This window comes from Athalia rosae, chromosome 3 (assembly GCF_917208135.1).
Source record: "Athalia rosae chromosome 3, iyAthRosa1.1, whole genome shotgun sequence".
In the NCBI taxonomy this organism is placed as follows: Eukaryota; Metazoa; Arthropoda; class Insecta; order Hymenoptera; family Athaliidae; genus Athalia; species Athalia rosae.
Window position 1 is genome coordinate 21632524 of NC_064028.1, and position 24456 is coordinate 21656979.

At 36.9% G+C, this 24456-nt stretch overlaps 3 protein-coding genes across 7 annotated transcripts in view; 1 reads left to right on the plus strand and 2 right to left on the minus strand.

Moving 5' to 3' along the window:
* LOC105689254 overlaps window positions 1–13419 on the minus strand; it is a 39407-nt gene extending 25988 nt beyond the window's left edge. Inside the window, exon 1 of the mRNA XM_012406161.3 lies at window positions 13237–13419. The gene's annotated coding sequence lies outside the window, so the exon portion shown is untranslated. The remainder of the gene's footprint in view (window positions 1–13236) is intronic.
* LOC105689817 (E3 ubiquitin-protein ligase RING1-like) lies at window positions 835–4360 on the minus strand. Of its 2 annotated transcripts, none has more exons than XM_012407141.3 (4): window positions 3350–4360; window positions 2882–3254; window positions 2153–2461; window positions 835–2045 (listed from the first exon to the last, which is right to left on the minus strand). In XM_012407141.3, exons 1-4 carry the CDS (start codon window positions 3590–3592, stop codon window positions 1828–1830), a joined length of 1143 nt encoding a protein of 380 aa, XP_012262564.2. In that variant the 5' UTR covers window positions 3593–4360; the 3' UTR covers window positions 835–1827. The 2 variants fall into 2 exon arrangements, with proteins under 2 accessions (XP_012262564.2, XP_012262554.2); XM_012407131.3 differs by having other exon boundaries at window positions 2792–3254; window positions 3350–4346.
* Window positions 8399–24456, plus strand: part of LOC105689797 — a 38717-nt gene continuing 22659 nt past the window's right edge. Inside the window, exons 1-2 of one of the 4 annotated variants that reach the window (XM_048652998.1) lie at window positions 8399–8787; window positions 9458–10098. In XM_048652998.1, coding sequence (XP_048508955.1) covers window positions 9890–10098 — 209 coding nt within the window. In that variant the 5' untranslated portion in view covers window positions 8399–8787; window positions 9458–9889. Of the gene's footprint in view, window positions 10099–11493; window positions 11980–13574; window positions 13993–24456 lie in introns of those variants that run through there. The other 3 variants (XM_012407086.4, XM_048652999.1, XM_012407096.3) reach the window with 3 other exon arrangements.

Consider the following 24456-nt stretch of genomic DNA (forward strand, 5'->3'; position numbering starts at 1 on the left):
TAGCCGTGCAATGGGAAGATTCTTTTCTTTTTTCTTTTTGGTTTATCTATTTTTTTGAAATTTCAATGTGCAATAATTTTTAGCATATTAGAAAGTAAAACTTCCGACGTGACCGCGGACCCGGGTGGTTGAATGCGTGCAGTTTATAAGCCAGAGTAAGTACAAAAGCGAAATTGGATGCAAGTTTTGCCCCGAACGCCCCCGAGGCCTGCGGGGGTCGAACAGTTGAGAGAGAGAGTTTACTTTATTATTATGTCTGAAAATTGATGCCTTTACAAAAGTTTAAAGGATGGATGGCGAGTATCGATTACCGGTATTATACAAGAGTACGAAGAAGTTATAACGTACCGAGGGCAGCTCATAAAAAAAATGTATATGTATATATCTGAGGTATGAATTCGGACTCAAGCGGCGGTTTTAACGGTGTAAAAGACGTGAGAGCTTAAACATGTGCATATTTTTAGGATCAGGCCCCGTAAAAGTACGGAGAGAACAACAAAATAAAAAAATAATAAAGGATGAAGAGGATTTGCAATTTGACGGAGCTGGTTTTTCTGTAAAATTAAACGCCTTTCGCACTATTACTTTTCAGATATGTGGTCTCTTCCGGGTTCAATTTAGTTATAAAATGAATATATTTAACAGCGCTGAAAATGTTAGGGCAAATCGAACCCCGGTTTGATTATTATTCCACTGATATGTAACCGACTTACCTCTAGTTTTTTACCCTTTTCTTCCAAAAATTAAGTTAGGTAGTTGATCATTCAAGATAATCTGTCGAGGAAATAATCCGAAAACGATTGATCATTGGTTACCGATACTAGGAGCCATGTATTGGGTATTTACACTGTTTTATTCCACCTTCATATATAACTATACGAAATATACATCATATATTACACTTTGGATTCAAAAAAGCATTGAGCTTCTTACATCTAATTGTTGTCATCTGAATTCAAAGGTATTTGCAAATTAGTACGTAAATATCACAAAGGCTCTAAACCTCTAGGGGGATACTGTATTGTCCACTTTAAGAAGACAATCGTGTGGCTAATTGTGAGTAAACTACTGACTATAATTATTTCTGCCACATAGAAAAATGTTTGACAATGCTTGTTGTAAATGCGATTATAAACTCTTTGTCACTGGTAAAATATAGATATTTATTTATGTGATTTGACGGTTGCACTGGGTCATTTTTAAAGGATAAAAATATCTGGTCAACATGCTAGACATCAGAAATGATCCAATCGCGATGTAAGCATAGCGTAATTGATCGTGAAAACATCTTTACTGTTACGCTAAGTATTCACTTCTAGCGCAAGATAATCATTGTTTTATTATTATTATCCCGACTAACAGAGATTGCATATTCCGAGCCTTTGTATTGTTATTTATTAGCATCTTTGACTGGCGTCGATAACTGATTATAAAAGATTCATGACTAATCTTGATTCAACAATGACTCTGGTTCTTTGGTTTAATAAGGCAACAGAAGATAAGTTTAATCGTGCTTCAGTTCAGTAAATCAAACCAATTTTAAAGCGCTGTGTTTCCGAAACGGATAAAAACTTAAACGCTTTTATTAAATTCTTCTTCTTATTCTGGGCTATGCCCTCATCACCGACTCGACAGCGATACTTTTTGAATGACAGCAAGAGCTGTCGCAGATATATTTTTCAAAAATATCATCAAGCGGCTCTGCTTTCACATAGAGCCCTTGTAACATAGTTAAAGCTATTTTTGAATTTTTCATTTACCATTGCAGGGGACTTTGAGAGTGAATTATTACTTGCTCTAGTCTGACTGAGACTTGTTTGGCCTTCCCTAGGTCTTTTTCCACGAATAATACATTTCCAAAGGCCGATTTACCCGCCAAAATTTATCATTTACCTGCCTCAAAGTTTGAGATCCACTCAGGACTACCAGCTGCCCCGGAGATGGAGCGATGTAGATGCAGAAATTCAAATGCCTGTGGGACTCGGACAATTCTGTGTCAAGATCCAACGTCAAACGCATGGCAAGGTATTTACTGAGATGATCAACTGCAACAAAAAAAAAACCAGGTGGGTGGTTATTATCCTTAAAACTTTCAATCTGAATTATTAATAAACCCTATCAATTCATTTTATTAGACAGAATTTTCTCTCACCAGTAGCATTAGCTGTAGTTTTTATATAGCGAATGCTATTTTCTTTAAGAGCTTTTATCAGTGAATTATCATTCGGCATTTCTGTTGGATGTGGTTTAAACACAAGTTCGATTTCATTCAACATAAGCGGTTCGCTAGGGCCTTCCCCTTCAGTATCAACCATGGATTCGCCACCACCTGTTTCAGCCTCTGCACTCGATCCAGCAGAGTCATTTTCAGAATTTTGCAAACTTTTAAGTCGCTTTGCAGCTTTTGGGATTTGATTGGCTGGGTTTGGTGAGGGGGTTGTAGAATTTCTCGATGTCGTTCCTGTTGAATATCAGGCAAGAAACTATGTAATAATACGAACAATCTAGTTTACAGAAAATTACAGAAAAAAAACTTTCGAACAAGTGCAGCTAGAAAATCATAATGAAGCCAACTGAGGGGAAAAACGTGTTCAAATAATAAAATAATCGAATGCATTTTGAGTTGATGGTCATTCAGCTGTTAACATGAGTTGATGAATATTCGTACTAATTTCATTCAGAACCGTAAAAAATTGCTTTTCCATCATGTGAAAACTGGAAATTAGAAGATGAAGAAAACCAAAATATTCTGCATAAAAAGCAACTCTAAGCCCATCGGTTGACTTAGTACCTGAAACTGCAGGACTACTAGCTGGTTGAGATACGCTGTGATTTGAATTGAGTTGATTTGTATTATAAACTACATTTCCCAGGCCATTACTGTTATTAATGGTTCCCATAGGTCCTTGAGAAGAGTCGCTTTGAATAGCCGAAATAGTAGGAGTGATCGGTGTTGTTCTTCCGCTAGTATTAGCAGTGTTATTTAGCAATGGGGTGCTGTTCACATTTTCTGGATCATTAGCATTCTTTCTTGATCTCTGTGGTCTGTTTTGACTCTGAATTTTTATTCCTTCCGTTATAGAGCTCACCATCGCAGCCTGTGAGTGAGATTCATTCAATTTTGCCAGCGCACGTTCTTGATGTGCCTCGTACTCATCTCGGCTTGGATAGATCTTCTGTATAAGGAGATCGAAGTTCGGATCTGGTCTCAGCGACCTTTTAGATACCAATTTCTTTCGGCACGTCGGACATTCCTACAACAAGAAGAATAAGATAAAAAATAAGTCTACAAGAATCAATTGATGGTCAGACGTAAGTCACAATAGATAGTTAAATAAAATCAACCTACCTTGTTCCCGCTGCGCAGTGCTGTGATAATACAATCTGAGCAAAACCGATGAAGACATTCTTTGGTTGTCATAGTTTTTTTTAGCATATCCAAACAGATGGGACACATCAATTCGCTGTGTAAGCTACGCGGGCTGACAGCAATTTCGGTGTTATCAGTAATAGCGTCCTGTGGGGTTCTATGGAGTTCATAAAGCGATAATTCCCATGTTTTATTCAACCCCACTTGCTCGGTAGACGCCATAGCTCCGGTGTCAGCAGCGAACTGCGAGCTTAATCAAAGATTTCCCTATCCCACCGCAATTTATTTTCACAAACACACAACGGAATAATAAAACTCCGACACGATGCACCGCGACGCACAGTGCACACTGTTCTGCAATCCGCGGCCGCAACCCGAAACCCCGTTATTTCGTGAATTGATTCTACAGCAGAACTGAAACCCACTGTAAAATAACTCTTGAGATTTTAATTTCAACGTGCTGCTGTCGGTGAGGATTGATCGTAGAGCAAAATAACAGTCGGTACAAAAGGGCGCTGTTTTACAGAGATCCGCACCTGATAAAAAAATCTGCAGTTGCAATTGTAAAATCCATCACAATGTAACTGTTATCTTAACGATTATTATGCAAACTGCATCAATCAAACAATGGATGAAAATCATAGGAAATAATAGGGTGGATTCCGACACAATCCCATCATCGGTTTTTCATTTCTCGTGAGGATTCAAATCGCTGAGTGAACGCAAAATGAATTCATCGTTGATCAGGTTCCCACCTTGATTTGGTTCACACGTTCTTGAACCCGAAGTAACTAAGTCGACCACATATGCGAAGGGGTCAACCTGTTGTTAATTTACTTATTTTTTTATAAACTCTATTAGAATTTGAAATGATGTAAAAAATCCAGTGTAACGGTCTCAAAAGTGACCGATGACTGGGCCGAATATGCATACATGTCCAGATAAAGTCTAATAGGACCGGTTCCAGTTTCTTATATATTCTTTTTTTCTTTCATTTTGATTATAAGAATTTCAACAGGAACATTTATTAGGCAATTTTGAAAACTAAAGTTCGGTATACGAATCGAAGCAGATTTGTGAATCATATCGCAAATGTTACGTCTCTGATGCGTATATCTTATAAATTATTACAAATCAATATAAATATAGCTCGCAAACTGCCGCTCAATAATTGCGATACAGTAGTAAGACGATAAAAAAAAAAGGTAAATTTAAATTTCTGTACATTTCAACGCCTAAGAATGTATATTCTGCATATACCTTCGTGCCTATATTTTTATTTCTAGGAACAACACGGGATCTCCGGAGAGTTAAACTCGTACGATTCACACTGCTCCCTGTAATGCTGCTGCAGTACCGTGCAATTGCAGTGAAAATATATAACGGCACTCTTTCTTACTTCGAATGCAGCGAAATGTTACACTCGTTATACACCTCGTTATTATAAGGTTTATACGTTCTTTCATCACATTAACTTGAGATCAAACATGAATGATAAAAAATAATTTTGATCGGGGAAAAAAGAAAAATATTCGTAAATATATGCGTATGTGTATACCTATGAGCAATATTATAACGAATTATATGGTGACATAACTTTTTTATTCAGTTTTTTTTTGAAATTTTTTATTGCACAGCTAATGAAAGTTTCAGCATTTCAGCAACGTGTGAAATCTTCGCCTTGAAATTATAATCTGTTATACGTGATATTCGATATTTGAATATTTATGTACACACGTGATAATATCTGCGTATATTATGTGAGTCAAGGACCTAATGTTATAATCCCGATTCAGAAGCCGGTCATTGTTTTTCCATTGTTTACTTGCTTGTTCTTTTTTAACTTATTTCTTTATTTTTCATTCTCTTTGCAATGAATTGATTTTCGATAGAAGAATTATTTTTCCATTAATTATAAAAAGGCCATTCAGGGGTACGAAACACGTAATGCCCCGGGGCCCGCGGGATCTGGCATGAGAGCTCATTGAAAATACTTTCTGCCTACTGCAGCGTATCATTTACAGAATTTGAATTATTGTTATTAACAATTTTGACGGTTAGCATAATCGGCAAATTGAAGCCATCGGTAGCCGCCATCACATATTACGAGTATATTAATCGGTTTATTGAATCGTAAACTGATGTCCTATACATATAATAGAGATTGGTAATTTGAAATCAATTACATTATACCCGCTATATGGTTTTTTGCTCATCTTAGAAGATCGCAATATTTTTTCTTTTTCTTCCCCAATTATCGATAGAATGTAATTCTGAAATTGAGAAATAAAAAAAAAAAGACATAATAAAAATCCGGAGATGTAATTAAGATTCTTCAGAAAACTGCAGCGAGAGGCCGATAAACTCTCGAGATTTCTACAGATTAGAAGAAGGAAAAATAAAAAAAAAAAAAAACTTACTTCACTTTATACTTCACTTACAATCTGCGGGACGGACACGCTTCTTGGTGCCTAATATCCAGAGAAGTTACGAGACTCGAGAATATAATACATCGCGATGCAGGATAACGAACTTTCCAGAATTATCGCAGCATGAACAACTAATTTTTCTGTGCTGCAGAGGGGCGGGTACGCCAATACACGTACACACGTATAGAATATTTTTTTTTCAATTTTCTTTTACACGGGGCCTTGTTGTAATTGTTTCCTGGACAGCTTCGACCGTCTCTTGAACAGCGACGGGAGCGACACAGTAAATAATAAGAGAAGAAATCGCTCTCCCGGGGCAGACATATATTCGCGAAGAAATTCATATCTGTTGGGATATATGAGTTACTGCAAGATCTGCAGGAAGACGCGGTTCTCTGAGTATACGGCAAACGTAATAAGGACATGAAACTGAAGAGTTTATATATAACTAGAATAGAGTATATATAGTACAGGAATCACGTAAGAGCAGCAACAACTCTGCACCATCCTGCAGAAGCGCGGTGCCGAGATGAGATATTTCTCTGTGGTCGACCGGATTGCGTTATATACCTTCTCTTCAACACACGCATATATATATATATATATGCGAGTACAACAAACACATTACGTTACTGCACACTATAAATACGGGAACATCGAACACGTACGTACGTACGTACGAATACATCCGTACAACACAAACTCAATCTAAAACTCAACCTCAACGGTCAAACGGACGTGCAGCGAAGATGAGGAACGAACGGGGACTACTGATCCCGTCTCTAGTTAAGACCGCGTAAATTCCTTCTTTTTTTTTTTTTTTTTTACAATTATTTGCTAGTTTTCCAGCATGCGTTCGTACAGGCACAGGTATATGGGTAACTTTTTTCTTTTGAACTTCAATAATTTTGTGATTTGCCATTTTTTCGTAACTGTACATGTACGCAAATGATGTAGAGGAACTTATGAGTAGACGAGTCCTGCCATGGACGTGCAGCCTCGGTAAATGACTCGGTAGGAATATTCGACTTCCATCGAACATGAAAAATTGCAATCGGTTCTCTTGTTTGTTTCTTCATCGTTTCAATGCACTGAAATCAGACGTCGACGTTAAAGAAAAAAGAAAGAATGCCCGCGGCCTTATAGCAAACCGTATGAACTGTGCGTGTATGCAGGTCACATTGCTGGGGAGCATGAACCGGGGACTAATAGCCCACGCGACGAAGTTGCACTTTGAGACCTTGATTCTGAAATGACGGGACTTTTGATACGAGAGTGATTTCCTATGGGTATGACGGAGTATACCAGAATTTGATGCAAAAAAACTTGTAACGTCCGGGGTTATTACGTATAGTTATTATACCGTTGAAGTAAAATTACTATTCAAGTAAATTAGTGCAGTATCGTAAAAAAGCGTTGCAATTTATTCTCGAGAATCGCGAAGCCTACCGCGTGATATAATGAAAAACACGCCCGTCCTTTTTGCAATGCACGTACGAACTTATTACCGTTATATTGTTTACATATACACCGACAATATTTTAACCTTTCGATGCATGTATAATCAAGCAACGAATTATTGGCGAACACTCACCTCGATTTATATGCACATATTACAGGCATGTACCATTTACGTTATGTTAATAAATTCACTGGCGATAATCATGACCGAAACTTTTCGAGAGACAAAAATTATCCATTTATCGCACATCGATTATTTAATAAATGATATTTTTCTGTTTTGCTGCAACGAATTGTTTCACGAATAATGCTTCATGTTTTATAAATTCTCAAACAAACGATCGTTTTACAAGTCGTGCATATTTTATGTTCATACGTGTAAATAGGCGCGTGTATAATGATAGCATTTATGATTTACATACACATTCTGTATACGTAAAAGGTGATACGCTTTCTTTGTTATAGATGTTATGAGAAAAAGTAAAACCGTATATTAAAAAGTAAGTTACAATATGTACGCGTTATATACCTTATGTTACCGTGTAAAATTATCTTACTCCACTTTGCAATCCCGCAAGTGATTCAAAAGCGAACAACAATTCTCACTGAAAATATAACAAAAGTAGCCGCAGGAATTGCTTGGTAATTTTTGGAAAAGATTCTTTAAGGTCAAGTGGGGCAATAGGCGTGTATAAAAAAATGTGGAAAGATGCCATGAATCCGTTCGAAAACTTAATTTTCACGTTCTCCGAAATTTCAACGAGGAGATCCGGCCTTAATCGGGGCTAGGGATTCCGAAAATGTGAGTTAAAACTCCGGGCTAGTTCCAAATTACGTTCTCGTGCAAGAAGTCATCAATGAAATTTTTTTTACACATAATTGGTTTGTGTACCTTCATGACCTTAAGTGCTCCAGCTTGGCGTAGGTCGCAACTTGACCTACAGTCTGGTACTATGAAAGTCTGAAGCGGTTCTGACTGGAGTCTTTGCACATTCACATCGCGACAAATACATCACGGACAGGTGAACACGAACACCTTTATTATATTTGTGAAGTGGTTTCCGAGACGGCGTGCAAGACACGCGTACGTATATACCTTGAAAAGGTGAACCAATACCCTCTCAAAAGCCGCGGGAGCATTCGCTAGCAGTTCGTGTCGAATGCTCAGCTCCGCTGCTGCATTCAGTAAAATCAACGTGTATTTTAAACCAATCGTTATTATGTAGCCAATCGCATGGCATGGCGATGTGGCCATCGGAGCGACAAATTTAACAAATTGACTTTAGAAAAACCTGATTCTGGGAGTTCGAAGATATAGAGTTTAAAAGGTTTATACGAATAAACTAACAGTAAAAATTGTAGTCGAGTTCAAAACCGTCGATCGAAAGGACATTGGGAATAAAGTTTGTTACTTCGAAGTGAATTATCGAAACCTGGTTTCTAAAAAAAAAATAATTATCAAAGTTGAACGAGTGATGATAATCAAGAAATGGGGCCACCCGCGGACTGTTAATAAAAATTAATTATGTGCGAAAAAGGATTTTTAATATTTCATTCAAAATTGAAACACGAAGGATTATGCAATATAAATCACTATCGGTCGTGGTTACTTTAAATTTTAATTCAATCGTATCTCCGTCGTTTTTAAAATATAAAATCGGTTTGGTCCGTGATTTAACATAATATTTTAACAAATTTTGAATAAAAATTTTTCCCACACGATGCGACTGTTGAAAATTTTCCTAATCATCGAACTAACTGAAAAAATAATTCTCATGTCATTCCTTTGCCACGAATTTTTAATCTCAAGCCTTTTTAATTCAGTCGATATTTTCACCGATCGTGTCGATTCGTTTCATCGGATATTTTCTGTTAGTCCAGAGTTTAGTTAAAAAATCTTGTAACCTTTTTTGTTCCTTTCATTGAAATTTTGTTTTATTCGTAAATCTCATGACCGATTAAAAATCTTACGATCAAATTTTATAGTCTGAAAAATATCCAACCCCGGCGAACATTTCTTTCACATCGCGAATATGTTTCGAGTCAATCGAAGTCGGTTGTAGAAACTACGGGAAAAAAATCGTGAAACGTAGCGTGAAATTGATATTATATTTAAAAAAAAGTACAATTGATAATTAGGTATTTCAGATGTTCCGTTGAATAATATTTTCAAATAATTTTTCTACCCGCATAATAGCTCGTGACCTTTTATAATATACCCACATACTTTTTATATACATATACGTATGCCAGTATGCGGAAATTGTGGTCCAGAATCCTGTGGGTCGTAAATGACCTGTCGGTCATCGTGCAGCGATGAGATGTAACAAATTGTAAAAGCTGTATCCAGGTAATCCGGAATCGAGCACACGTGTTTAATAATCTCTGGTCTCTACCACCTGCAGTTTGTGCGCGTGCACGCACGCGATCGTATATAGTGAATTAACGTTTTCCACGCGAAAAACGTATGGAGTACAAAGAATAAGAAATATACATGAAACAGAACATATTTAAATCGTACAGCTTTCCAAATCGCCTCATGATACCGATCGTCACAAGTTTTGAGAGAAAATCACGAAGAAATCGTGAAAAGCTTCAAATGATCAAGAATTGAGTTTTGAATCGAATCATGGGAAACTCAAAATCTCAGCCATGCCGTCCTCGGAGGCCCATGTATCTGTTTTACCTGATCCATCGAACTTGGAGCGTTGTCGTTGATCACAGAAATGCTGGTAAAGAAGAACGCTACGAAGATATCGATCGTGAAACCGATTTAACGTCACGATGCAGCGGTTGCGCAGGTTGCGGTTACCATCAGGACAGCCTTTTCTTCGAAAGGTAACTATGAAAGCTACATAATAATAATAAATCGAATAAAATAAAAAATCGGATCGGATCGTTACTCTGTCGGCATGGTAGATTTCTTCACTATTATAGATCGGTTGGTAAAGAAGGTCGAAAACTCATTCGCGATCGCGAGAGTAGCGAATCGGCCGTAACGCGAGTCGTTGATTCCAATCTACTTAATCGACTTGTAAAACGATTTCATTCTACACGTTAACACTTTTTTTCTAATCCTTATTTTTGCCAGGATGTACGTGACGCGGGACAATTATAGATGAATAAAAAAATAATTATGCAATTTTATTATTTTTTTTTGCTTTCCATTCACGCTCGTACTATTCTGTATTAATATTATGCATGTAATAAAACTCGGCGATACATCAGATTCGGTTATAGGTTGGTAGAATAATTAACTTTTAGCCAAAGGCAAATTTTTTTAATATCCCACCGTACGCACACCTCGTATAATAAAATAGCTCATGTATTTTTTTGTTTGATATAGTACCTGTAAGGGTTATCGTGGTAATTAAAAAATCTATATATAATTCAACGTTACACAATACACACGGTGTGTAACACGGATGAAGAACGTTGTGGAAAAAACTTGAAAAAAGAAAAGAAAATGAATGAATGGATGGAAGAAAAAAAGTTCTACATCTGTCTGTAAAATCGCTTATTAATAAGCGATCAACTTCGATAAGTATGGGTATAATTATTTTTCGAAAGTTTAATAAGTTATCATGTACCCACGTATCCGTAGGGATATATCTAGATAGTTATATTTTTATATAAATAAATTTTACGTCGCAATTCGGAAATTACATTACAACGATTTGATTGCATACATGATATTGGCTCAGCCGACGATCTAAATCGAACGATTCTCATGGCATGGTATCGATTGGTCAGCAGTTGCCATTCGAACATTGGATATCTTCCTGTATTGAATTATCAACTTCGCGATGCAACTGATGAATTGGAAACGTTAAACATCCGCGTAATTCAATTCTCTGGTTTACCTTATATCTCAAGTGACCATATCATACAATTAAATAACCTGTAGCACGATATGTGGACTTGCAAACCGATATTATAAATCGATTTTTTTTTTTTCACACCTACAATTCTACATAGACATATTCATGATATTCACCTGCATATAAAATTTGCAAAAATGTAGATACGTTATGATAAAATTCGCGAGTATGTTATAGATGGAAAAGTAATTAGAATAATTCGCAAAATTCACGCAAAACGAGTATCTGCCATGAGACAGAAAAAATACATATATTTCGAGAGCCATCAGGTGTTCCACTTTTATTCGACACAGTATAGGTACGAATCTAAAAAGAAGTCGCGAGAAAAGAAGATCGCTCAATTTTGGCGCAGTTACATCTGGTCAGTCAGCCATTTCGGAACAAGTTGTTCGATCGCAAAATGTGTAAAAAATATGTCAACGTTCATTTTATTTTTTGATCCGATCGATTCTATTTCAAAATTGTATCTCCACAACTCTGCTATTGCAATGGTCAAAATATTCGGTCTAGAAAATCGCGAAAAATCATTTTATATTTTCAATGGCAGTTAATTTAACGATAAGTCTCACGTGTATTTTAAAATTATACACTCGCATTGTAATCGAATTTTCTTTGCTTTTTTTTTCACCTCAATTATTTTGATATTATTTCCATGCAACGGGTGTACCGGTGTATTCGTATAAAATAAATGATCGTGCGAATAAATTAATCGGTGCATTTATCCACGTGTGCAATAAGAGGAGAGAGAAGATTTAAAAAACTACAACTACGTAACAAAAACGGACGAGTGGAAAAAAGAATGATAAATGAAATAAAACGAGACAGCACCTGACTTACGGTGAGTAAAACAATGAGGGATTGTTATGCGGAATCATATTAATCCATTTGTATGATTCTCACGTATTTTGCATGACGTGTCGATGGGGTTCGAGAAAGATCATCGCACCTGCTGCATAGCTATACAATATCTTATTTATATTTCTCGCAGAAATTTCACGCGTTCAGGTATCTAACGGCTTCCTGCTCGATTATTTTAATTTTTGCCGTTTTTAGTCACTTTATCTACATAAATATATGTATGTAAATAGAGAATATGTACGGAAAACTGATTCGATATGTATGCAAATATCACCCACGAATCTAATAATTCTACGTACATGATACAACGATGTACATATGTATGTTTGTATTGGATATACACATATGAGTGGATATCAAAATTTAATGAATAAATTATTAGTCGCCGTATAATCGATTAGTTTGGAATATATTAGACATAATATTTGACACGTTTAAGGTATTCCCTTCTTATTTTTTTTTGGTTTTCGTGTGCCATTTTGTTTTATTTTCTCCCGTTCCAGATGAATATATATATATTTGTTAAATATTTATATACAGGAAATGAGGAGATTCCGTGACCGAGTGACTGACAATGTGAAATAATACATGGAAATAAATATACCGTGCACCTTTGAAATCTGCGTCACGCAATTTTAAGTAGTACATATACGTAGGATTATTATAATTCTTATTATTATTTTTCAGTTTAATAAATGGTACAATTATCTTATAAAATAGAAAACAGACGCATGGTATACTCGAGAGCTCCATATGAAATACCAGAAGAATTTAGGGTAAAGGAAATTCAAACGTTTTGGAATCGAGGGAAATTCGTATGGTTTTTTCTTTGTTCAAGAAATTTTGTGGTAAAATGTGGGTGCCTATTATACCGGGTCAGGGGAAGGCTAGAATTTTGAATTTTCTGGCCAATTTGAGATCGGTTTTTTGTAACCTTCTCAGACATCGTCCAGGATGCATTTCTTTGCTATAACGACTCTGATTGTGAGTCACTGGAGGAGCAGGTAGATTCACGAAAATGGATTGAATTTTGTGTAGGCAAATCAATTGAGAATAATTTCAAAGAATATTTGACTCCACAAAAATTCAACCTTCGATAGATATTGCCAGTCGAGATCCTTGTGAAGAAATTATCAAATTTCGTACCAATTAAACGCCATAAAATCCAGCGAAAATCGACAAAATTTGATAATCATTGAACCGAAAAAAAAAGGTAAAAAAGAATTTGTTCGCTCACCCGCATTGTACCGATGGGCGTTCCTCTCCTTGGTAGAATTGAGATTGGTTTAACTAAAAACCCCACCAGGTACACAGGTAGATTTCGATAATACTTGTACTCCTCGAACGCAAGTTTTGATACAAATGATAGAAGATTGGCGAGAACCCAGTTTTTGCTTCTATCTCTCACCTTCGAGGGGAGAATAATTGTGATAGGCTCCACAGGTAGGACGTTATACGACAGGTGCCGCCGCCACCCCATCCACACAAGTTTACTAACACCAAAGAATTATGAACACAAACGACTAAGCACTCACATTCCATAGTTCCATGCTCCGACGATACCTGCACGTTGTCAGTGAAACGGCGTCTGTCACGAAGTAAGTGTCGTTTCGGGTGGTGCTCCGGAAGAGGAGAGCTAAGAAACCGTTGGAAAATATTTTTTCGAACCTCTCGTTATTTTCCTCGTTTACCGTCGGGTTCCTCCGATAAAGAGATTTTTTAAATCCACTGTCTTTCCCGTTTGGATTTTTTAAAATACGTTTCAGACAGGTGTACGAGAAGGATCGGGCGCCGGTTTTAATCGGGTCGAAGTAAGATAAATCGTTAACAGTGTCCGCGAAAATTTATCGAAGTATTAATTTATCTTTTATTCTCTCTCGTTCGTTTTTTCTTTCAATTTTTATTTTGCTTCGTTTCGTTTACTTGATGTGAAAAGTGTGGCATGGATGGGACAGTTTAAGGCGGGTGGAATCTCGACCGGCAAATTAAACAGGTATTTCGGCAAAAGAATTACTATTATTAATGTTATTACCGTGCAACTGCAGTTGAGAAGCTTGGACAATTAATCCACGGGTTATTACGATATTTATTATAAATTTATGTATTTTATATTCGTATGTATGTGGCACACGAATCGTTGTGGCTTTTTTCTCTCTTATTCTCCTAGCGAGCTGGTACCATGAAACAGGACTGACGGTGACTTCGTAATTTATCATCGTTCAAAGATGAAATACCTGTAATTAATAACATACTAAACGTACGTATTTTTACCTACCTGTTTCGATGCTTCCGAAATCTAATAATGATAATATCGCATTCTACGATCACGAACGTATCTATTCGGACGTGGATCGATGGATATGCGAGGAAAAATAATCAATCAAAATAACATTGATAGGTTTTCAAATTTCAAATTCAACGACAAAATACGAACGGCCCGATTGCGTTCTTTTTCTCCTATTAAGCGACCTCAAACGAATGACGCTCACCGTCCGCCATGTTAGATCCGAATTCACTGCACTTGAAAATTTAAAAACGTGGGGATGATTTTGCGTGAAAATACGGAAGATCATTATTAAAGTTATTTTATTATTGTTATAATTATAACTGAACGATGTGCACTGTGAATATTTTTTTCATCCGCGTCATTCATACATAGTTTGTGTTATTTACATCCCCTTGACATAATTAGATTAGATAGCTAGAATATATTATATTATAAATTGCGCTCAATATTGAGCGAATATGAATGAAATTGTGGTGTTATTATTTTCTCGTTACGCTGATCTTGTGTGAAAAATTCTTTTGAACGTTAGTTACAAATTCCAGAGATGCCTCGGGTCCATTGTTATCCGTTTGTAGAAATGTTACTGAAAATAATTCGCTTCATAGTTGAACTTCAACAAGTGTATCTAACAACTATATATTATTCTGCAGTGTAAAAGAGACTGTGAGAAAGTAAGAAGGAAAAAATGATCATTTGTACTTTATAATAATATATAATAATACACGTAGAACGTACATGTGCCGCCTATGTGCATCCAATTCTCTCTGTAAAGCTTCTTTGAGAGTAATTCAATTACACTTATTTGCGAAGGAAAATTATTAACATTAGATTCTCTCGGTAACCCAGAAAAAAAAAACGAACCCATCTAATCGAGTCTAATTACCTTTATATAATTATTACCGTCGCGTGCATAAATTACTATTTAATAAAATAATCAAGTTTCAAGAAGCCTGTCAACTGTAAGGGCACGTGTTATAATTCGAACATCTGTACCCAATTAATTGACAATGCACATACGAAGGGCTCGTTTTTATCGACGCACGATTGAAAAACCAGAATAAAAAATAAAAATTTCTCAAAGTGCAGAACCGTGATGATAATTGTGATTTCACTCCAGTAAAACCGTATCGAGGAAATATCATTTTCTCAACATTTAATGAATTTAATTAGGTAGATAGTTTAAAAAAAAACATTCCAACCCCATCATGAATATTTTTAAATATGATGAAATTGTCGATTATAGCCGCTGGATAAACCTACTAATATTTTTATCATCTGTGTTCATCTAAACTACATCAGCGTACAGTACACACCTATATTTACACACATATATTTACCGTTAAGGTATAGACATATAATTATTTCAATCACAATCAGCGCGGTGTACGTACGAGAGTAGATGGCGAATAATCATCCGAAATGAATGATGAACAAAATGAGATATATAAATCATCTCTCTACGTATCTAGATACATACAGTACAAGAGCTCCCGCGTTCTTGTGTATCGGTAATGAATTTTTAGTCGAAGATAATTAAACGGTACAATTTTTATAGATCAATTTTAATCCATAAATCTTCGCTCTTCGTCCTATTCACGCGCAATTCATCTTCATTCACAGTATAAAATTTGTTTCTTTTGAAATCTCTTACAGTATTTGAAAAATTATAAAAGGATAAAAACTTCTATATTATTCGGGAAATGAGTAAAAAAAAAGCTATCATTTAAACGAGGACGCATCATTTACCTACCACGCATATTAGCATAAAAATTAGTACGTACGAAGTGACCTCGTATTTTTGCGATAATTAATCGTCCGCACTCTAAATTGCTGCGACTTTTGATCGTCGCAATCATGATTATTATTTTCTAGCATAGTTTGGTCTTCGGAAAGCAAAAGTATATACATCCAGCATTGAGAGCGACGTGAATGTATGAACAAGAGAGCAAAAACGAAAATAAAAAAAATATTAATATATAAATAAAAAAAGTACATGACCAAATCGTGGGTTGAAAATTTGGCAAGATTTATTTATGAACATACGTATATACTTGAGTGAATACAAATCTACCTACGCACGGTGTCTTTATATATCAACTTGAAATCTGTTTCGCTCGTATCCGCGTGACAATATACAGGTAGAATGAAGATATATTTATTATATTGTTCGTACCGTATCTATAGATGTAATATCTGCAACACCTATATGGGAAACTGAAAACGTTTTATTTCTTACGTAACTATCTCGAGCGAATTTATTATGCACATGGGTACTTCGGTATACATAACAATGCGTCCCTAGTCTATAGTAATATTATAACTATAGCTATGCCGATTACGTACGCACCTATACGGTGATTTTTATCAGATCGCTGCTGATTCTCACGCACGATCCCGTTACTTTATTATAATTAGGACCTATCATGCGATTTTCGTTCGTCCAAATTAACGAATCTCTACCATTTTTGCCGATTCGAATCGTGATTGATATTAACGAATGAAAAATCCGAGCAGAGATTTGAACGTAGTTTTTTTTTTGTTAATAAATTCCTTGGAAACTCGATGCGTGCGTGTAATTTAATTGGAAGAAAGGAGTGGGTACGTTTCATTGGAATGGTCGTAGTAAAATTTCTATGCGGGTAAGGCCATTACGAATAAAGTGGTACACGTGCCGTTGGTGCAAGTTGTATAGCTACGGTGCCGGATAGCACATAAGATGCAATGTTTACCTCAATGACGAGATAAGTAACTAGACTTTCTTTTATAATTATTATACTTAGTTAATCTTTCGGAATGGTGTCGTTATGCGCTCTTTCGTCGGTCTAGGCTGCGGATTAAACTGTCGCAATTTTATCCATCCACCTTCATTACGCGCTTTTCAGATCGAACGGTGATCGTATGCGTGCGTACGATTGGAGAAAAATAAAATTAACAATCTTCTGAGTGAATGTGATCCGGCTATGCGAATTCGAGAAATTTCTCAGCGTCTTCACGATCGCACGATCGACCGTTCGATCGAAGAAGATGAATTGAAAAAAAAATCGCAAGCGCAACATATTATACCGGAGGTGTGAGAAATAAATTTCCTGATATTACAATAAAACGCATAACGTATACGTATAGTCATGTCTGAAAGGAGTCTTGTTTCTTGTGCGCCACAATTGCGCACGGGGTGTATATACATACATATAGTTACACGAGAATTGTACCTCCTCGGAGGAGCTTTACCAGTAAATAGGGTCGTTAGGTACCTCGTGCGTGACGTACCCGCGCTTCAGGCGGCGTCGTTTTATACCTTGTATATATGAGGAATAAGGTGGTCAGCTCAACGAGATTACCTGGAATCTCCTTGTTCCGAACGCGTTCGTCGTACATCTTTCTAACGTTCGTACCTCGTGTCTTCTTATGTACCGCAATTCACGGGGCTTTTAATGCCCCTCTACACGTTCACGTATTTACCCGTATATCCATCATCCGTATAGTATATGCATGCGCATCAGCCGCATGACACGCTGATCCGGCCGAAGATATCGCGAATCCGAAGAGGTAAATTACGCCGATTTTCAACCGCCTTCGTTTCTTCCTCGTCTTCTTCTCCTTCTCATTTAACGTCGCGTTTCATATCGTATAATTAAATGGAACCTGCGGATACACCGGCGGCGCTCGTAAAGTGCGCCCGATGAAACCGAAGCGGTGAAATTCATCTGCGGGGCGATTGATGAAAAAGAAATAATTCGTTAATTGTAAAAAAAAATTGTTTCGAATCTCGTTCGATTCGCGATTCCCCCCCGACGAAACGACAGGTGACGAACGGATGATTTCTCTCCTCTACCGTAATCGCCTGAACACAACGGTTGAATTAGCCTCGGTTCGATGTTCTTCTAAATAACGTCTTACACACAGGTGTATGTACTTGCGTACACGTGGGTATGTACCAATTATATGTATAATGTACCTTACGTGTGTGCGTGTATACCCCATCAAAGAGACTCGAGCTTTTCGTATTATACCTCTACATCTTTTCGTCATTTTCTTTCACTTTTTCTTTATATCCTTTGTACGTACGTACGTACGTGTATGCGGCACGTAAGTGTACATGCCTTTATTGCATATATAGGCAAAAGTTACAGTTATATTTACCTCGGTGTCGTTTTGAGATAGTTCACACATATGCGTATACACGTACGTACATACGTATGTACGGTACGTACGTACGTACGTAGTATACACGGTACGCGAACGAGAACTTCTACAAGGACCCGGTTTATATGGTCGGAGATTCATAACGGCATATCCTCGCTGCAAACATCTGCACAATGCTCGATCACGTTTCATCTCTCGATATACCATATATCTGCTCAACTGATAAAATCTCATCTGTTTTCACCACGTATCCATGAACGAGTACGTACCGAAAGGTCTTCGAAAATGGAACTCTACTTTTTTTCAAATTGGAAAATAAAATAAAAAAAAATCGCCGTCAAAAGCGGGATCGCATTTTGCGTAGGTATATTATCGTGGAGATTTTTTCTTTTTTCATTACGGTGACACCTGCGGTGTGGGTTTTACCTTTTGTATCTATTACCGGGATGACCAGGCGGTGGTGTTGAATGGGAGTTGGTTTTTTCATGGGATCTTTAAGCGATGCTTTTTGCTCGTAAACCATCGGGTTGCTCAAGTAACGCCGACGACGGTCTGTGTAAAGGTAGAAGTTTTACGGCTTCCAAAAGCGCAGCTATATTACAACGATCACTTTTATATACATACGTACGTATACATATACCGCGGGTTAAACTATGCCTGCGTATATATGTATACAGGGTGGGGCAAAACTTTTGTATGATTTAGTCACTCGAAGGGCGCGGCTGCCGGACAGTCGATGAGAAATTTCTGTAAACGAATTCCCGCGGATAATTTCCTCTTTTCTGTAGTTTTTTTTTTTTTTATCCTTTCTATGTATTCGTTGGAATTCGGAGCGACGGAAAAAGCTTCGGTTTTTTTTTTTTTTCGATCGAGCAAAAAATTGAAGAAAAAAACCAAAATCTCGAGGATTCTGGGGCACTTTCGTTGTGGGTAATGAAAGTTTCAAATACTCTATACGGATGCATGCCTGTGTATTTATTTGCGTAAAATACTCGGGCGCGATAAATCGATGGTAATTAATTATTTAGGAGTATGAGATTGAGTCGTAGTATTATCGAGATAAGGTCCGCACCTCGAGTTTGTACGCGCATACCTGTAACCGCGTATATGGCCGGAGTCCGCGTACGTACTTAGAATTTTATGGATATAACATGCATACGTTTTCATCTGGCGATACGCGAAGATGAACATCTTGGCAACGGTTGGAAGTTGAACAGCGAAGCTCGCACGCAGTTATCCGTAGAATCCTTCGAATTACTCGACTCGCGATATAACCGACGCGCTTATAATGACGATGTTAAGTGTCGAACATATGGCTTGACATTATACACGTCACGTGCCATTGCTACTACTACTTCCACTACTACTACTACTACCGCTATCATTGGGTATTATCATCGTCAATATTTTTATTCGTTAACGAATTTCTCTCCTTGCGCATTTGCAGGAAAATAGAATTTTTATTTTTGTACAACGAAGAGGCGTTTCCTCTTCTTTTATAAATGGCGAAGCGGTTTTTTTCTTGCTTTCGTATTAATTTTTTTTTCCTCAATGGTCGAGGTTTGTCAGTCGCACATTATCACGTTCGTTAATCGCGTGCTTCGGAATTGCTAGTTATGACTCGGTGTGCGGTGTCTGTAATTATACATATGTATATGAATTTCTATGTGTGCTCAGTGGTCATCATCACTTTTGCGTGCAACGAACTAATTGTATGGCGCATACCTCAATATCACGCGATACATGCAGCTCTTGCATGTGGAAAACAATGTAACGAGAAAAAGAGAAAAAATAATTGAAAAAGAAAAGCGATGGATGCGAACACGCTCTGGGTATACCATAAACGTTATCGTTAATACGGTTTGTTGGGTTGGGCTGTATTAACACGTTTAATATATATATCACCGGTATTCAAAATTCAGAAATAGGTATAATGGAAGCATAGATATATTGAACCTATGATGAAAGGGAAGGAAAAGTTGTGATTACATTTTGCGCATACTGTATGGTAAGGTGGGTTCAAAACATTTTTTTTGCTGAAAGTACCCCACTTGATTAATTATTTGATCAAAAAACGAGTGGGCTACCTCAAAATATCAAGTGAAAAATTTTTTCTACCTGATGATTACTCGATCGAATGCATGAGTAGATGATTTTGGCTTTCAGATTTGAATTCCTGAGCTGATTGTATGTGAGATTACTGTTGGAGAACCAAAAGAAAATTCGATTTTCAAGCAAAAAAAAAATCATTGTTTTAATTGGGTTTAATATGCTTTTCTTACGTATTTTGACCTCGGGAATCCGAATCTGAAAGGAAAATTGATGTATCTCTAAAATTGACCGAGTTATCGCCAATTTTCAGCTTTTTCGGGTCAAAAATAAAAAATTGATTTTTTAGTCTATCTTTATGTAATTCGAGCTCAGGAATCCGAATCCGAGAGAAAAATCGAACTATCTGCAGAAATGACCGAGTTATCCCCATTTTTTCGCATTTTTTGTCATAAATTTGAGGATATCTCGAAGGGAAAAAATCGTAGCTCAATTTGGACAACGGATTCGTGTTCCTGAGGTCAAAATACATAAGAAAAGCGCCATACGATCAATTTTAAAAAATAAAAATTTTTGCCCAAAATTTGAGATTTTTCCAAGGGGTACCCCTTACGATTTTTTCAAATTTTGGCCCAAAATTTTTATTCTTTAAAATTGATCGTATGGCACTTTTCTTATGTATTTTGACCTCAGGAACACGAATCCGTTGTCCAAATTGAGCTACGATTTTTTCCCTTCGAGATATCCTCAAATTTATGCCAAAAAATGCGAAAAAATGGGGATAACTCGGCCATTTTTGCAGATAGATGAATTTTTCCTTGGGATTCGGATTCCTGAGCTCAAATTACATTAAGATAGACCAAAAAATCAATTTTTTATTTTTGACCCCAAAAAGGTGAAAATTGGCGATAACTCGGTCAATTTTAGAGATAGATCAATTTTTCTTTCAGATTCGGATTCCTGAGGTCAAAATACGCCAGAAAAGTGTAATACAGTCAATTTTTTAACTTCTTTACTTCTGGCTCAAAAATCGATTTTTGTTTTGGCTTTTCAAGGCTAATCTCACGTATAATCAGCTCAGAAATCCAAATCTGAAAGCCAAAATCATTCACTCATGCAATCGATCGATTAATCATTAGGTGGAAAAAAAAATTTCTTGATATTTTGAGGTAGCCAACTCGTTTTTTGATCAAATAATTAATCAAGTAGGGTACTTTCAGCAATCAAATTTTTTTTTTCAGTCAAAAGTCATAGGAAACATCTAAAAATTGTCGATGAAGAATAAAAGAATAGATCGGCAGCTAAAACTCAATGGCGGATAGCCAATATCGAGGCGCTTCGGAAGCTGCAGAAGCTCCTCATCATCTGACAAACGACGCGGCGGCGTTTCACGTATAGAGTTTCCGACATAAATAACGCAAGAAAACGTTTAACCGATGGCACAGCGTATAATAATATATGCACACATTGGTATCGTATACCTCGTTGTATATATGTATTAACATATACGAATTTACGCGCGCCAAAGCTTCGGATCTGACGGCACCGCCATAACTTATAACATAGGCATATATTCCAACGAACACTCGCGTTAATCTAACCGCTATAACTTCAAAACCCGCGTACACGATTACCTGCACATATACATTCAATATTACAACATGAAATCTCGTTCGCGATATTAAGTGTACATGATATATAATACCTAATACAAATACTTTAGAAGTTATTACTCCTCTAAATTGAGGCCAAATACATATAATACCTGGGCATATACAAAGATACATGTTTAGCCGTATTACAGTACACACACCTGTACAACTGTGATGGATTTCCGCACATCATAAGAGTGAGAAAAAAAATGATAAAGACACGATAATGATATTTTTTTGACTAGTTAATACCCACCTGAATGAAGAAAAAAAATGGCATAATTTTACATGAATAAAAATTATGAATACAAGAAATTCGGCGTGAATTTCGCGCATCTATAAATTGCATGTGCAATGTACAATGAATCGATGCGAATATTCAAATCGTCGGACCACCCCGAATTCAAAATCCGATGAATTTAAAGTGGGTGGCAAACAGATGTATAAACGCATTTCGTATGCTAATGAAATTGATTTGTGGCTGAACGACGTTTGCATTCCTGATTCGGATGAGACTGCAGCTGCAACGCGCGCAATTTATATACGTACGTTTAATTTTTTTCCAGTTCTTTTTTTTTCGTATTTTTTTTTTTTTTTCTTTCCTTTACTCACCACCTCATTACACCGCCGACGCGAAGGTGCAACAAGCGTAACAATTTACCTGTTGCTCATCAATATTATTACACAATCGTTGGTGATTTATAATTGTTCTTCTGTGAAATTTTCAAATCGTCGAATCGTTGCGCCGTTCGTAAAATTGAAGTTTATTTTTTTATTTGATTTGGTTTAATTTCTAATTTTTTCTTACCTCTCCACTCGTTATTATACGTATAAAACGTTGCACTTAGCAGCGGCAGCGGCAGCAACATCAAACCTGCAGCTGTATTACAGCTTATCGCTTTTGTACCGTTGTTTAACACTCTGGAGTATTAAAACTGCGTTGCACTGCTACAAGTAGTGCGGCAATTTCCGGTTTCTTAAATACCGGTTTCCTGACTCGTGAGCGCCGCTCGGTCATGCCCAATATCATACACCTTCGTCTACACGTACGTCGTACATATGTACGAGTCATCTATAGGTATATTTGGAGCAATCCATACGTCGAAACGAAGACGTTTCAACATGGTTTTTCCAAACCAGAACCCCGCACCCCCGAAAGCATTTTTTAATCGGAGCTTTCGTCTTTGAATTAGGCATTTTTTGATATTTACGGTTCTTGCAAAGACTGAAATTTCGAATTTCTTTCCCTTAAAAAGTGTTTGAAAAGTCGAAAATTTTAAGACCAGAATCAAGGTGATCGCTCGATTCCACGAGCTCACATTCGCGAAATTGTGAAATTTAATCACATTTAATTACGCTCCACTTTTCAATATTATTTTTTTTAACTCGACGAAACAAGATCCATGACCACGAAGACACGTCTTTAAAAATTCCAATTCCGTCATCGAATTCCGATCATTCGTTCCCGGGATATGAAGGAAAACGTGATCGCGGATCACTTCGAGATTTCGTATTTCCGCGGGCTGCGCTCCAGCGCTCTCTATCTCGTTCGTATTTCTACCACTCCGTGGCGCATCACCTGCTAGTTTTCTCGCTACTAAATCCACTTGCGAAATTCATGACCCCAAAGCACTCAGCGAACTTTCGGCAGTGAGCTCCGGCTCACTAAAGAAAAGGCGAACCTGCGTCGCATCTTCTGATACCCATTATAACACGTGGTTGGGCATTTTAACAATACCGGCACGTGCGGGAATTTAAAATAAATCACAGCTTTACAACAGGTGGTGGCGGTGTGAAATTCCTTTCCTGATTTTTTATAACTCTCCTTTTGTGAGCAGGTGTCAGACGAGCTGTCATCACCTGATAGATATCTTGTTCACACCTCATAAATTGACCCTTTGATCACCCGACTCGGCGGCATTCCCTTGCAGTGATTTTTCTGCGAAATTCTATGTAACCGTATAAAAAAGTAAATATATAATACATCGGTAGTTAAATGGTTCAGCGTATACTGAGCGAGTTCAATTCTGTCCCGTTTGCCCATGCTAAAGCATGAGCCTTTACGACAGAATCAGAGGCACCGAGTGTACGAAAAAAAAAAAAAAAAAAAAATCCAAATAATTTTTTACTTTCGAGCATCACGTTCTTATATCTTACGAAAGGGTGATCGACATTTTAATCGTTCATTTTTGCTCTCACGAAAATTAACACAATTGTCCTGTTCGACCTGAAATTATTGATATTCGAATTAAATGTTCATTTTAATTTTTTAAGTTTTAATTTTTTTCGTACGGGCAAAATAATTATTTGAAAGAATTTAAAACTC